Here is a 14,008-nt window from a genome sequence, read left to right as displayed (position 1 = left end):
GCCTGCTCACTTCTTACAATGTATTCTTACAGTGAATGGCTACCACATTTCTGGGACCCCGGTACACCAGCTAGACTCTGCTCACATGAACCTCCGAAAAGCCAGTGGGGACCCCCAGGTAAGTTTTGGGGGAAAAAGTCCAAGCAGTGGTATCCAGACATAAGTGGATGTCTGCTTAAGTAGCCTGGAAGTCTGTTAGAGCAGGATGTCAAGAGGCATCTCAACAACTGTCAAATCAGTCAGATTCATTGCATCTAGAAAAGTCACACTTTGTATTCTACTGGTAAAACAGTACAAAATACCAAAATACTTTTAATTTTTGTGTCCTGTCACTCCTTTCTGAAAATTCTCCAAGGCCACTTCAGTCACCATTAACAACCCTGCAGAACATCCTGTTATTTCAGCCTGAACTCCGAGCTTGTCTCCAGTACAGTCCCCTCTAGACATGAACATCTGCCCATACCTCTATCTGATCGTATTTTCTTGCAGCCTTCCCTCCCAAAAACATTATTCACAAAGAATTTGAGCGAAGCTGTTTTCTGAATTACTTCATCCATGTCAGCGTGTCCTTTCACAGGCCCTCCTCTGTGCCTTTCACAGCCTGTGCCGCACCCATCATCGCCTTGGGCTAGCGTTCAAGATGCTGACTCGCTGACAGTCTCTCTCATCTGTTTGTCTAATTTTTCACTCAATATTTCTGCACTGTTGATTGCACTACCGCTTGTCTCCAGGAGAGTCTTCCCTGCAGATCTGCAAATGCAGCATAGGGCCCTCTTCCAGCTCCCCCTGTGAGATTCTTTGTTCCCTGCCAAAACAGCAACAGCTGAGCAACGTTGCTGGGTTGCACTCCTGGTGAGTTGTGCTTCCCCGTCTGCTGGCTGGGAAAAAGGGCACAGGACCTCAGTTCTGTTTCATTTCTCTATTACCTGCTAGGTTCTTCTGCAGAGCAGCTGTTTGAACACTCCCTACGAAATGTGTGTTTTGTGTGGAGTTACCATGCTGAACTGCACTGCCTCAGTGTCCTTCTGAACTCCTATTTCTTGGTCTAAATTTTGTGCTGTCTGCCATCTGCCCCACTTTGCTTTTACCATCTCGCTTGCCACTTCTAGGCACTGGCCCTCAGTGCTGCACGTTGCACCAGCAGTGCTCTTTCAGCTGAGCCTGTATTTCTGGGTTCCTTTCCCCATGGATTCATGGCATTTCCTGTGACACAGTCTGTCATTTCAGGCTCCACATCCATGACCAACATCTCTCACTTAACTGACATGCACTGTTTCCTCTCTGAGCAGCTTACACAGGCTGGAGGCAGAGCATATGGGCACCAACAGAAACTCAAAACCGTTTTAAAAACCTCCACAGCCATTGGTGGACATCTCTGTTCACCCACCTGCTGCAACCCAGATCAACTTGCAGGTTCTGACTTCCTTTAAAATAAGCAATATAAATCCTTGTGCTACAAATCCCGTTTTCTTAAGGTATCTGCTTCGTATACCAGCAACTCAGATTAACTGACTCCCCCAGAACTTTATTTCTAATATTTGCTGTTTTTATGGTGCTGAGTCTGATTCAGGTAAACCTTTTAGACTCAAGTCACCTTTGTGCTCAAATTTAGACATACACAGAGTGTCCATTTCCATGGACTTCTCAGCTATGCTGAGCTGACTCAGCCACCGGGCCAAAAGAAGTCCTGTTCATGACTTCTTTCATTCACTTCAACGGCCTCCGTCATACTTTCTTTCCATTGCTCCTTAATTACCAGTTTTCCCAAACTCAAGACCTGGCTTCATTCTTGCCTCGAACATGTGCTAGATCTGAAATGAAGTGCTGCTGCCATTATTTCTGAGAGCAGCTTGTGTCCACGCCCATGTGGGAGACAGCTTTTCTCAGGTGCTGTGGATGCTTGTGCAGAAGACTCCTTGGTTAAGGAAAATGCCTGCCATGCGCTGCTGGTTGCAGGAAACCGATTTTTCTAGAGCTGTTCTCCAGACCCCAATCTCTGGCTCAGTTGGGCCTACTCCAGTCCCCATGCCTGGGCTGCTGCACTGTGACTGCCTCTGCACCTGTTCCCAGCAGCACAGCGTTGTCCTGTGGGAGAGCCACTTCCAGGCGTGCTCCAGGACCTGGGCAGCAGCCACCACACAGGCAAATGCTCGGGAAAGCTCAGCCACAGTTCTTGGAAACAGGTCAAGGGGGAAAGAGCTACAACTGAGTACAAAGCAGCGCTGTGCCGCACTGGGCGCAGGACCAGGCCTTGTTTACAGCTTCCTAGATAGCAGTGACGCGCTGCCCACTCCGATGAACAGTTGCAAATGGAGCAGCAGAACAGCGGCAGCCTTTGGACACCGATCTCAGACTGCAGCTCAGAGTAAATGCGCTGCTGAGGGGCTGCAGCAGAGCCCCAGGTGGCTCAGAAGTGCTCCCTCCACACCGCCCCGTGTCACCCGCAGCCGCCAGGCACCGCACAGGGCCGTGGGCCCAATGCTGGCTGCAGCGCAGGCGGGCCGCGATGGCAGTCCTGAACGGGGGTGGGTGGCCGCTCCCCACGCACACCGCTGCGGGCCGCCCTCCTACCCGGGCCCCGCTGGGCACCGGCCGCCCCCTGCAGCCCAGAGGCGCGCGAGAAGCGCAAGGCGTTGCCGCGAAGAGGGCCTGGCCCTGCTGGCCGCCCGCGCTGGCAGCGGCGAGGGGCGCGGTCCTCATCGCCGGCGACACCGCCTCCCGCCCCTCCCCGCGCCGCCCCGCGCCGCCGGGCCATGGGGTCCGCCTAGCCGCGGCACGGCCCGTGCCCGCCATGCTGGGCTCCGAGCGCGCTCTCGATGATGCCATCCGCTTCTCTCCACAGACCCCGGGGTCTCCGGCTGCGCCGCGGAGGCAGAGCAAGGAGAGCAGCCTGACGGTGAGTCCGGCCGTGCGACGCTCCCGGGTGGGCGGCGCGGGAAGGGGGCGGCGCGGGGTGCGGTGCCCGCGCAGGTCGGGGCGCTGCGGGAGCGAGTGCTGCGCCACGGAGCTGCCTCCGGCGGGAGTAGTTTTGCTGTACGTCGGGGGTCCAGAAAGGCTTCGGGATCTCCGTTGCGAAGGACGGAACTCCGTCCCCGAGGTGGCCTCCGTGATCCTGGCGGGGCCTTTCCTGCTCGGGATGTTCTGTTCTGGCCGGCCCACGGGGTTCTCATAGTCCAGTTCCTGTCTGATTTCTCCCTTTGATTCTGGGGTTCTGGGATGAGCAGGAGGTGAGAATGTACCCGAAAAGGGAGCTACTGGCTGTGGGTCCTGACCAAACGTGCTCCTCTGTGGGTCGCTGCCCGGCCCTGGTCTGCCCGGACATTCAGAGAAGCAGTGAAGGCTGAGAAACGGATTAACGATGGGGGTCCTTAATTCACCCTACCGGAGAACTTCTGTCTTCTCCTCAAAGAGGCATCAAAACATCATTTTCTGTGCCAGAGTGTCCAGTTGAAGATTTTTGATAAAGGCAGAGATTTTAGGCACGAGTATGAAGTGATTATTACATTTGCTTTGAATAATTATATATAGTTGATTCGGTTAAGATGTTTGCAGTGTCACGTTTACAAACACTGACTAATTCCACAGGACTGGTGACCCCGTCTGGAACACAGCTTGCAGTTCTGGACTCCTCAGTACAGAGTAGATGTTTAAAATCAGGAAGGAAATCAAAATAAATTAATGGAAGAGACTGGGCGTGCCATGATCTATTGGAAAGGAAATAATTTAAGATAAATGAGAAGATAGACTAATTGCAGTGGTAAAGGAGAGAATAAAGGTCTCTGTGCTACCTATGCCGCTCACAGCCTGCTGCCCGTCTGAGTGTGGGGCAGGATGGCAGCAGGCTGCGTGCGTAGCCCAGAGAGTGCAGACATGGTCTGAGCCTGCTGCACAGAGCAGCACGTAAGCGAGAGCACCCATGTTTGTGAAAGACTCGCTTCGTACCAGGCGAGGACTCAGGCTGCTCACTGGGGGCTTTTCCATGTCATATTTGCTGGCCTGTGTGCTGTCTGGTAGCATCTGCAAAGTGGTCAAGTGTTGTGTGTTATGTAAGGGTCACTGTATGCCTTTCTCCAGCAGAAGTCCGGAGCTTTCAAGCACAATGCATCAGACAGGCAGAACCAAGATAATTTTAACAGCCACTTGCTTCAAGCCACTGCCTGCGTCAAGGAAGCATTATGAAAAATAACATTCTCAGATGGAGTGTAAACTGTAAAGCAATGTAAATTTCCTCCCTGCTGCCCCCCCTGGAGGTTTTATTTGTTCAGTGCTGCTCCAGCTGGCATTGGGATGCTCCCGTTAACAGGGCTGCAGGGCATGTCCTTAGCTTGCTGTTGAATGGGTTTCCTTGGGCTGCAGCAGTGCTTAAGCAGAACCTCTTGCAAAGAGGAGTTTTGCCATTAACTTTGGGGCTCTCAATCCAACACACCTCTACTCAAACAGAAACCCAGCACTAGGTAAGCTGCAAACATCGGGTCATGACACCTGATGAGCAGCTGCAGCCCAGTGGTCTGCTTCCCTGCTTTCCGCAGGGGAATGGTACCTTGTTATTGTCTTCCTAGGAATACAACTGCCTTCTCTATGTCCAAAGAGCATGGACTTAGTCTTTCTTCTGGAAATGCTGAAGGCAGGTGTGAGCTGGAGCATGGATCCGACAAGAAGAAGGGTATGGTGTTTTCAGTAAATGGATGTTTCCAGCACTAAGAGTCTATTTTCCCTGGACAGGAAAACCTGATGGGTCATATCATAGGCTGTTACAAATCTGCCATTTGCATGAATTATCGTTGCTCATAAGGAAGCAGAAGTGTAGAACTGTGGTCCACAGTGATTTTGCAGTGAGTGTCAAGGTGCATTTGCCAGTTTTAGCGTGGATGGTTTGCTGTCTGATTTCTGAAGAGATGACCCTCTGGACAGGAGTTGTATCTGTGGAAGCTGAAGCGGTAGGTGAGGGAGGGTGCAGTGCGATATTGTATACAAGGGAGAATAGAATTGTATTTCATTTGAAGAGCAAGAAACCTTCTGGGCATGTCTGATGATATGGTGGTTTCTGAGCGTGGATTTCTTTCTAAAGAATGTTGTAGTGCATAAAGAAGGTAAGATATGACTTGGAAAATGATGGTATTTATATTGCTTACGTTGGACACCTAAATGAACATGTGCTGCATATGGGAAGAGGGGCAGCCTGTGTGCAGTAGCTTAGTGTTTTGTGCTATCATGCTCTGCATCTGACATAAAGAAATTAACGCAGAGCAAGGCTGCCCATTCAGCAGTGCCCTGTGCTCTGCCCTAGGGTTGACAGCATGGCAGAAGCTATCAGAAATCCACTGCTTTGGTGTGCACTGAGCAAATCATCTCTAGATATTTCTACAGATAAACTAATAAAGAAGCTTCCTAAAAACTTCTGGCAGAACCTAGCGTTTGAAATACGAAGTGGATGAGTTTTCTTTGTTTAGAGCTTCAGTTGGCATTTCTCCCCTCCTGCTGCACTACAGCTGTGACATAACTGCCAATGCACCACGTGCAAATTTGTGCTGTTGAAGTTACCTAGACATAGCCTAGGCATTCCTTGGCTTCCACTCCTGGGTAGAGTTAAAACTGCCCAGGCCTTTATTTGTGGCTAAGCTCTTCAGGGGTGTCAGCCATCCTCCCAGTTTGTCTGTTTTGTCCAAGCAAACCCATTTGACAGGTGATCTTTGCAGAGTTGACTGTTGTAGTTTTTGTGTTCAGGTATTAATTGAGATTGTAAAGCAAATATAGAAGTTAAGCAAGCTGGCAAAGTTGTGTTGTCTTTAAGGTGCTGTGAATGTGCATAAGTTGAAAAGCAAGTATGTTGTCCCTCTGTAGTTGCTTCACTTCAGCACAGCGGAGTGCAGCTCACTCACTGTCTGCTCACTTGTTTATGTAGTGTCTTATGTAATAAACATATAGTTGATTATCTAAACCTTGATCAAATTATTCTTGTTTTATTCATGTTGCTTGGCATTGTCTCATTTTCCAGAGGCTGCTGGTAGCCACTTCAAAGCATGCAGAGGACTTGGAAGTCCATGGAATGGATGCACAGATCTAGCCCAACAAAATGTCTTGTGCGTGCTGCTCTTGTGCAAATCCTGCAAACTCACCCATGCCCCTGTGACTCTTTGTCCATAAACCTTTTGCATCTCAGACATAAAAATAATAATTAAACAGCTCATTTTACCATCATTACCAATTCACTCATAAAGTATGTCCTGGAATGTTTGGCTGTGAAGACTGCAGTTGCTTTTGCTCATCATCAGTACACAGGCAAAAGTATTCTTGATCTATTTCTTAACTTCATACAAAACAGATTTGTCAGAGAAAGGCATTGAATGGGGTTGCTTGTCTGCTCCTTGCCCCCCCAGCTTTGTTGTCACCGTGTTTGTCACAGCACAGCTTCTGTGTGCTTGGCTCTGACCTTGACAATCCAGCAGGTGCCCAGACCTCTCAGACAGGTTTTATGATGCCACCAGCATTCCGTGGCAGCTGAAAGGACAGGCTGCTTTCCTGCTGTCTCTTGGCTTAGCTTATGTTTGGAGTACGTGTTGCTGGTGTCTTTTCACTAAAGTTGCATAGTTGCAAGCTGACAACAACCATTATTTTTATTAGCGAAGAGTCCTCTTGAGGACTTAATGTCGTGGTGAGGCTGATGATCACCTGGGCTGTCCCAGTGAAGTCCATGCAAACGTGAGTCTGTCATTAGTTAAGATATATTTAATTAATATATAAGTATATAATTCATATATATTTAATATACATATGACAGTAACAACTGTAATAGTCCCTTCTGGATGTTTTTGTAGGCCCTGTTGGTTCAAAAGTCAATGTTTTTGAAAGAAATTAGCACAGTTTTTTTCTTTCATGTTGTTTGAATTTAGACTTTATACCTTGACCCACTGTCAGATACTTGATTAATGAGATTAGTGATCCCTTGAGGAGGGAGCAGACATCACTCTTTATGGGGTAGATAAGGCTATTTAATGCCGCGGGCTGGGCTTTTAAACATCAGGATGCCAGTGCAAATGACTGACTCTAGCTAGCATCAAGCAAACAGCCCATTGGCAGGATGGAGCTGGTGAACTGGTGTGTTTTTTTCCAGCTATCTTTGATTTTAGAAGCAAGAAAAGGAATGTTTCAGAGGAAGATTAGTGGGGAAAATGAGATATAGTACTCATGCATGGCCTTGTCATATTCAGAGCTTACCCAGTGATTCCTGCATTGCTGAAAAACATTGAGAAGTTTTAGAAATGTTTGGAAACTAAAATCCAAGAGTTCTTGTTCAAGTAGGGGAGATGGGGGGAGATGAAAGGAAGAGTCACAGGACTTCATAGACAACTGTATTGTTTTAGTAATACTTCTAGAGTTTTGCAATTTTTCATGCTACCTCTGGGTCTTAATGTAGGAAACTGTAAACTCTCTTTACAGCCCAGATAATCCTTTTTGGTTTTTTGTCTTTGAGGACTGCAAAAGCTTCTGCATTGTATTTTTTTAAATTCTGACATCAGAATGTTTCCTTTTAAATACGGTGCTAAACCTAACTGACTTTTTCCGGCCAATTCAGCATCATTTCTAAACAACAATGAACAAACTTCTCAGAGGTGAATAATGTTTGAGTTATTGAGAAGATTCTGAGTCTCATGGTGGTCTTTGAGAAACACATGAATTAACCCTGCTCATCAGCTGTTGATATGTACTCAGTGTTTTTCTCCTCCCATGTGTGTGGAAATGGTGTGATGTGTTCAGTCAGACACCTTCACCTTTCCAAGTGTGGGACTTTGTAATACATGGGAAGTAGTTGTGTCTAGGTTTGGAGGCCGTTTTATTTTTTAAGTCAAAACTATGATACAGTGTGTCATTTAAGAAATGATATCTGTCTGTGTCGGTGGGGAGCATGCTAAAATGCAAGAGCAGTCTGTGACTAGCGATTGCTTGGGATTTGTTAATCTGTGAAACCAAGCCGAGTCTGTCAGTTGTCTGCAAGGTGTGCTGTTGTTGTGGGTTGTTCGGATACTGATCCAGGCTGGTGCTTGTCAGGCACTGTCTGAAAGCAACAGTCTGGCTTGGGATTTCAGGCTGTTATTTTAAGGCCCTTGGACTGATCTGTTTGGAAATGTCCCAGTGGGGTGAGAGGAGCTGCCATCTCCTGGCAGGGTGTTGCTCCAGTCCTTTCTGCCTGAGCTTCCCGTGCCCAGAAGCCACTCAGCACACCCCTGTGTGGTGTGGGCTCGTCTGTGGGGCTGTTTCCAGGGGGTGGTGGGCTCTGCTTGCAGGCCTTCAGACCTAGTGGTCCCTGAATTGAAAAGTGAAGGTAACTCAACCTACCCAATTCAAAAATAGGTCGCGATAGGCTTGCAGCGCTGTTCTGAAATGATTGAGCTGACAAGGAAGAGGAAGATGTTAGCTGAGGCAGATGGTTTCCTCACTAAAACTCCCTCACAGACAGAGTTAGTGGAGAGACTGCAGGGGCAAAGGTCAGCCTGGCATCACTCAGGTGCCCTTCTCTGCACCATCCAGCTCAGAATTGAGCAGGCTTTGTGATTCCTGATGCATGATGCTTCTGATGGGGAAGTGTGAGGGAGCGGAGTGTTTTCTCCAGCTCCTGTGGTCCAGAGTGAATGGCTGCTGGCAACATGCAGCTCGTCGGGGGCTCTGGCTACAGTTCCTATGGGAGCTGGAAGAACACTGATAGGAGAGACACATGGCTTAGAAAGGATCTAGCTGAGGTGATAGGTGGACACCACAAGGGAAAGGTCCCGAGCCTGCTTTGAAATAGAGTTGGCAAGCTCTGGAAAGAAGGAGTGATCTTTCTGGAGGAGGAGGAGGAAGAAACCTCTCAGATTACATACAGAACAGCCCTTGAAACTTTGGTGCAGGCAAACAGTGGCAGAGTTGCTGTGGGTTTGCAGGAACAGTGTTGTATCAGCTAAAGGCTTTGTCTGCATTGATCTGGCATGGTGGATTTATCCCGTGTCAGCACTTGCAGCAGCGTGCTGTGTCCTTTCTGATCCTCTGAAAAGCCTGAGGGAAGATTCACAGCATATCAGTGCTAGATGTGGGGCTGCATGTGATAATCCTGCCCACAAGCCGTTGGATTTCCTTTGAATGTTAATCCCCCCTCAGAAAAAGTTACAGTTGTGATGCTTTTCCATCCTAATTTCTGTTGATTCTTTGGTTAATATACAGGTACCCTTACTGTCCAGTGAACCTGCTAGTATGCTGGGAGGGATTGCTTTTAGTGCGCCTGCCCAGCAGGAGTTTTATGGCAGCAGTACGTAGTGACAGTGGTCTCTGACTCATGCTGGAACTTCCCTGACGGGCTTAGCTGCACACAGAATTATTCTGCAGTGTTCTGCAGTAGCTGTCACATCCTTCACTTGCACTGTGCTTTTATCAGGCTGCATTTTTTTCTGTGATAACTTAATGAGCACTTGGACATTTTTGTGCCTTTATTTAATGACTGTGTGATGAGTTCTGTCTTAAAAAAATTTTGTGGCTTTCACGCGCTGAAGCCTAGCTGATTTTAGAGAGTTCGTTCCCATTTCTTTCTGCAGGATCATCGCCTTTATGTGAAAAGGTCCCTGACTGACTGAAGTGTTGTATGCTAAAAAAATAAGACCTTTTTTGTAATCCTGCAAACCAAAATTTGCTAATGAGATAGGCCAATAGCAGTGCTTTCAATGCTCTTATATCTTCATGGTATTTCTTGTGTTCAGGGCTTGCTCACATCAGGTATTTTACCACAGCTTTGTCAGGGATCTAGAAGAAGTTGGTGTATGGTACTTTTGAATCACACAAGCATTCCTTGTGTGAAACAAGTAGTTTATTTTCTTCTGAGCTGACGCTACTGCTTGCTCAGGGGAGCTTTCTGGGAGTACTGAGCTGCTGTTTCCATGCAACAACCAATTTTTCTTCGCCGTCGTGCACTCACTGTGTTGTTGCTGGTTTCTTTTTGATTGGAGTGTGTATATATAATCTTTCATTTGCATTTTTCTCATCAGCAACTAAATTTCATTACTTTCTATCTTCTGCCGTCTTTTTTTTTACAGATAAACTGTGTAACTTTCCCCCACCCTGACATAATGCCAGAGCAGCAGTTGCTGAAACCTTCAGAGTGGAGCTACTGTGATTATTTCTGGGTAAGTTGGCAGCCAGCCACATGCCATATTACAGCTCTCGAGCTTCTGAAAAAGAGGAATGAAAAGCTTGCCTTGTGGTACAAGGTAAAGGAAGATTTGGACTGAGCTGCAGTTGTGTTAGGGCAGTGCAAGAGAGACTGAAGAAGCCAGTGAAGATCATGTGGAAACCTTCTAATCAGTCTCAGATGAGGAAAGTTACTAGAATAGTGTCCTGAAAGGCAGTGCAAGCTGTTGGGAAAGTTTTGTCAGGAAGTGGGTGGGATGTAGGACAAACTACACGTCTTAGATAACATTTTAGGGTGCCTTCCAACTCAAATGATTCTGTGATTCTATGAAGTGCTTAAAAAAAAAGAGAAAAGTTTCACTATAAAGAAGAGCGCAGTTGTAGCTGCAGCAGCACTTCCCCTTGAGAGTGCTCAGTCTTGTGCAAGGCACATGCAGCAGATTATGACTAATGGCAGTAACTTGCTAAAATAATGTATCATTTTTACCAGTGGTCACATTACCAAAACAATAGCATTTCTTCCATTTCTTCTAGTCTTCTGATCCCAATAAACAATAAAATCCGGAATGGTTTATGGGGATATTTTTTATGTGCCTTTCAGAAGACACCACCCCAATTGTTTCTTTCCGTTTAAGTTTGATCACAGCTTGGTTTAGTTCACATCTTTCCCTCAGTGGAACTTGACTGAAAGTGGCCTTTCTTCTGTAAACGTTTATCCTCCCAGTTCTTCTCATTCAGCCTCATAATCCGTGATCTGGCTGTATCTCACCCTCCTTCTTCGATGCACTACACTTCTCCAGTCTCAGGCTTGTAAAACCCTCCTGCCCACTGCCTGGTGTTGTAGCCATACATTCACTCTAAAGTCTCACTCTTTGATTATTGTGACATTTGTGACAGCAAAAAATGTAATCATTCCACAAGTGTTCTCTGGGTCTGTTAGAAGAGAGCGGGAAATGAAATTCTGAAATATAGAAAAGCAGAGATGGAATAGAAAAGAGGAGACAATACTGGTCCTTGCAGCAAACTTGAAGTCAGTGAAGCAAGGGATTAAAAGGATCATGTAGGAAAAATTAGTGAAAGATGGGATGGATTGCATTAAGCTATTGAATGAGTTGTTGTTTTGCCCTGCTTTACAGACTGGCTGTATATTTTTTGTGCGCAGATCAGCACAGAATTTTACAGTCTATTATAGGTTGTTTAAGACTGCAGCACAGTCTTCTCCTTTCCTGCATCAATTCCATTGCGGTGGCCCCAGGATCCATTTTTTTTCTTTGCAGGGTGTTGTCAGGGCTCATGATTGCCAGAGCCAGCCCTGGGGATTTAGCAGGTGTGAAAGGCTGAGGGCAAACGGGAAGGCAGTACTGTCCCAGCAGCCTTTTGCTAGCTTAAGATAACTGCACAACTTATTTTTTAAGGGAGAAATGAGAGAGTGTTCGAGCATTCCTTTGAGAACAGTTGAGATGGGGCTGTGATGAGCAGCTTTGTCACAGGAGGTACTTTCTGCAAAAGGTTCTTCAAAAACCATTTCTGTGCACTCCTTGGAGTCTGCTGCTGGGAATTGCGTGTCTGCCTTTGATTCCCCTATATCAGTTGGTTGAAATTCCTTTTTCCTTTCAGGCTGATAAGAAGGATTCGCAAGGGAACAATACAATGTCGGGATTTGAAATTCTTCTTCAAAAGCAGCTTAAAGGGAAACAAATGCAGAAAGAAATGGCAGAGTTCGTTCGAGAAAGGTAATTGGCACTTTGCTATCAAATTGACTGTTTTGGGCTGTAGTTTTTTTTTCATGGTATGAGCATTCCCTGTGTACATTAGTCACAGAACTTAAACTGTGTAAAAGATATGCTATCGATTCTTGAAGCGCATTAAATACTTCTCTAATGTCTATCCACATTCTCCAGTCTTCTACAGCTCTCACTCACGTCTCAGCTATCTCAGTCATACTGCCTAGTATGCCCTTTTAGATGGAGGGAACTGAGAAGTTTTAAGCTGCAGAGGTAAAGGAAAAACTTGGATATGGGAAAAACAGAGTAGAGATATTTAGAAAGGAAATATTTTTTTCTGAAAAATATAAAAGCACTAGTGACAAATTTTGTTTCTTTAGGGGTTGGTATCGAGACTGCTATTTAACATTTTTGTCAGCGACAGCACCCTCAGTAAGTTTACCAATGATGTGAAGCTGAGTGGTATGGTCGACACACTGGAGGGAAGGGATGGTACCAGAGAGACCTTGACAGGCTTGAGGGCCCATGTGAAGCTCCTGAATCTCCACAAGGCCAAGTGCAAGGTCATGCACCTGGGATGGGGCAGTCCCAAGCACAAATACAGGCTGGGCGATGAGTGGATAAAGAGCGGCCCTGAGGAGAAGGGCTTGGGGTTTCTGGTTGGTGGAAAAACTCAACAGAAACTGGCAATGTGTGCTTTCAGCCCAGAAATCCAATTGTATTCTCGAGTGCATCAAAACAAGTGTAGCTAGCAGGTCGAGGGAAGAGATTCATCTTCTCTAATCTGCTCTCATGAGACACTACCTTCAGTACTGTATTTAGCTCTGGGGCACCCAGCATAAGGACAGTGTGGACCTGTTGGAGTGGGTCCAGAGGAGGCCGTGAAGATTATCAGAGGGCTGGAGCAATTCTCCTACAAAGACCGTCTGAGAGAGTTTGGGTTATTTAGCTTAGGAAAGAGAAGGCTTCAGGGAGACCTTGTAACGACCTTCCAATACTTAAACGGGGCCTTCTTGCATAGAAAAGCTGCAGAAGGACTCTTTGTCAAAGAGTGTAGTGGTAGAAGAAGGAGTAGAGGTTTTAAGCTACACGAGGGTAGATTTAGAGTAGGTATTAGGAAGAAATTCATTACTATGAGTGTGAGAAGGCAGTGGAACAGGATGCCCCATTCCTCAAAGTGTTCAAAGCTAGGTTGGATGGGGCTTTGCACAACCTTGTCTAGTGGGAGTTGTTCCTGTCCATGGAAGGGGTGATAGAACTAGATGATCACTAAGGTCCCTTCCAACCCCAATCATTCTACTAATTTGTTGGCATGGAACAACATAGACGCAACTTACTAGAAGATGTGTAAAAACGTTACTTGGAATTCAGGCTGTTAATTGAGCTAAATTATAAGTACAGATATTTATCGTGAACCTGAAATCATAAAGACAGATGTTAATAGCAAAAAATTCCAGAATGGTATTAATGGTCCCTTGCTCTGCTGACATGGTAAGTGCGCTGACCACCAAACACACAGTAGATACACAGTTCAATCAGGTACTAGAGGTGGTGTGACATTAGTTACGAGTAATGTTACTGTCATTTGAAATTGCTTGTCATGTCTCCAAGACAGTATAAGTCATCTTGAGGATGACTGTCAGAACATGAGAACAACTCATAGGGAACAAATTATTAATCTCAAGAGAAGGTCAGATTGTGTTGATGCATGTTCTGTCTTGGAAGCAGTTGCACTAGTTGAAGGAGCTGCTATCCTTAGCTATTGCCTCTCTGTTTGGGCTTCCTGCTGAGCTGATATTGTTTTCCTGCTCCACTTACACAGTCACAGCATTGTTGTACTGCTGGTTCATAGCTGTGGAAGCAATGAACAAGGCAAGAAACAGACACAGACATTGAAGTTTGTGGGGCAGTTTGATTGAGCAAAACTTGTTGGTAATTCCTCCCTCTTAGCTTTTTTTAATAATAGAGAGGTATGGCAGCAGCAGTAATAGGGGTATGGCAACTGTACAAAGTACAGCATAGGCAGTGAAGATGGCCTGATGTAGGAGGTGCAGAGTGCCTAGCATATTGGAACCATATTTGGTTCCTGATGTCTTTGGTGTAAGACAGTCTAGGAGACAGTTGCCTGTATG

The 14,008-nt window shown here is 46.3% G+C and overlaps 1 protein-coding gene across 7 annotated transcripts in view; it reads left to right on the top strand.

Moving 5' to 3' along the window:
- The window catches only part of GAS7 (growth arrest specific 7), a 112,428-nt gene that overhangs the window by 66,340 nt on the left and 32,080 nt on the right, over positions 1–14,008 (top strand). For all 7 annotated transcript variants that reach the window (XR_002433923.1, XM_021382490.1, XM_021382488.1 and 4 more), the window contains 4 exons: positions 33–118; positions 2,843–2,896; positions 10,059–10,148; positions 11,770–11,885. Coding sequence is in view for 6 of the 7 variants with exons in the window: in XM_021382490.1 (XP_021238165.1) it covers positions 33–118; positions 2,843–2,896; positions 10,059–10,148; positions 11,770–11,885 (346 nt within the window). In the remaining variant the exon portion in view is untranslated. The remainder of the gene's footprint in view (positions 1–32; positions 119–2,842; positions 2,897–10,058; positions 10,149–11,769; positions 11,886–14,008) is intronic.

The sequence above is a fragment of the Numida meleagris genome, unplaced genomic scaffold (genome assembly GCF_002078875.1).
Source record: "Numida meleagris isolate 19003 breed g44 Domestic line unplaced genomic scaffold, NumMel1.0 unplaced_Scaffold249, whole genome shotgun sequence".
Classification (NCBI taxonomy): domain Eukaryota; kingdom Metazoa; phylum Chordata; class Aves; order Galliformes; family Numididae; genus Numida; species Numida meleagris.
This window is presented reverse-complemented; position numbering and strand designations above follow the sequence as displayed.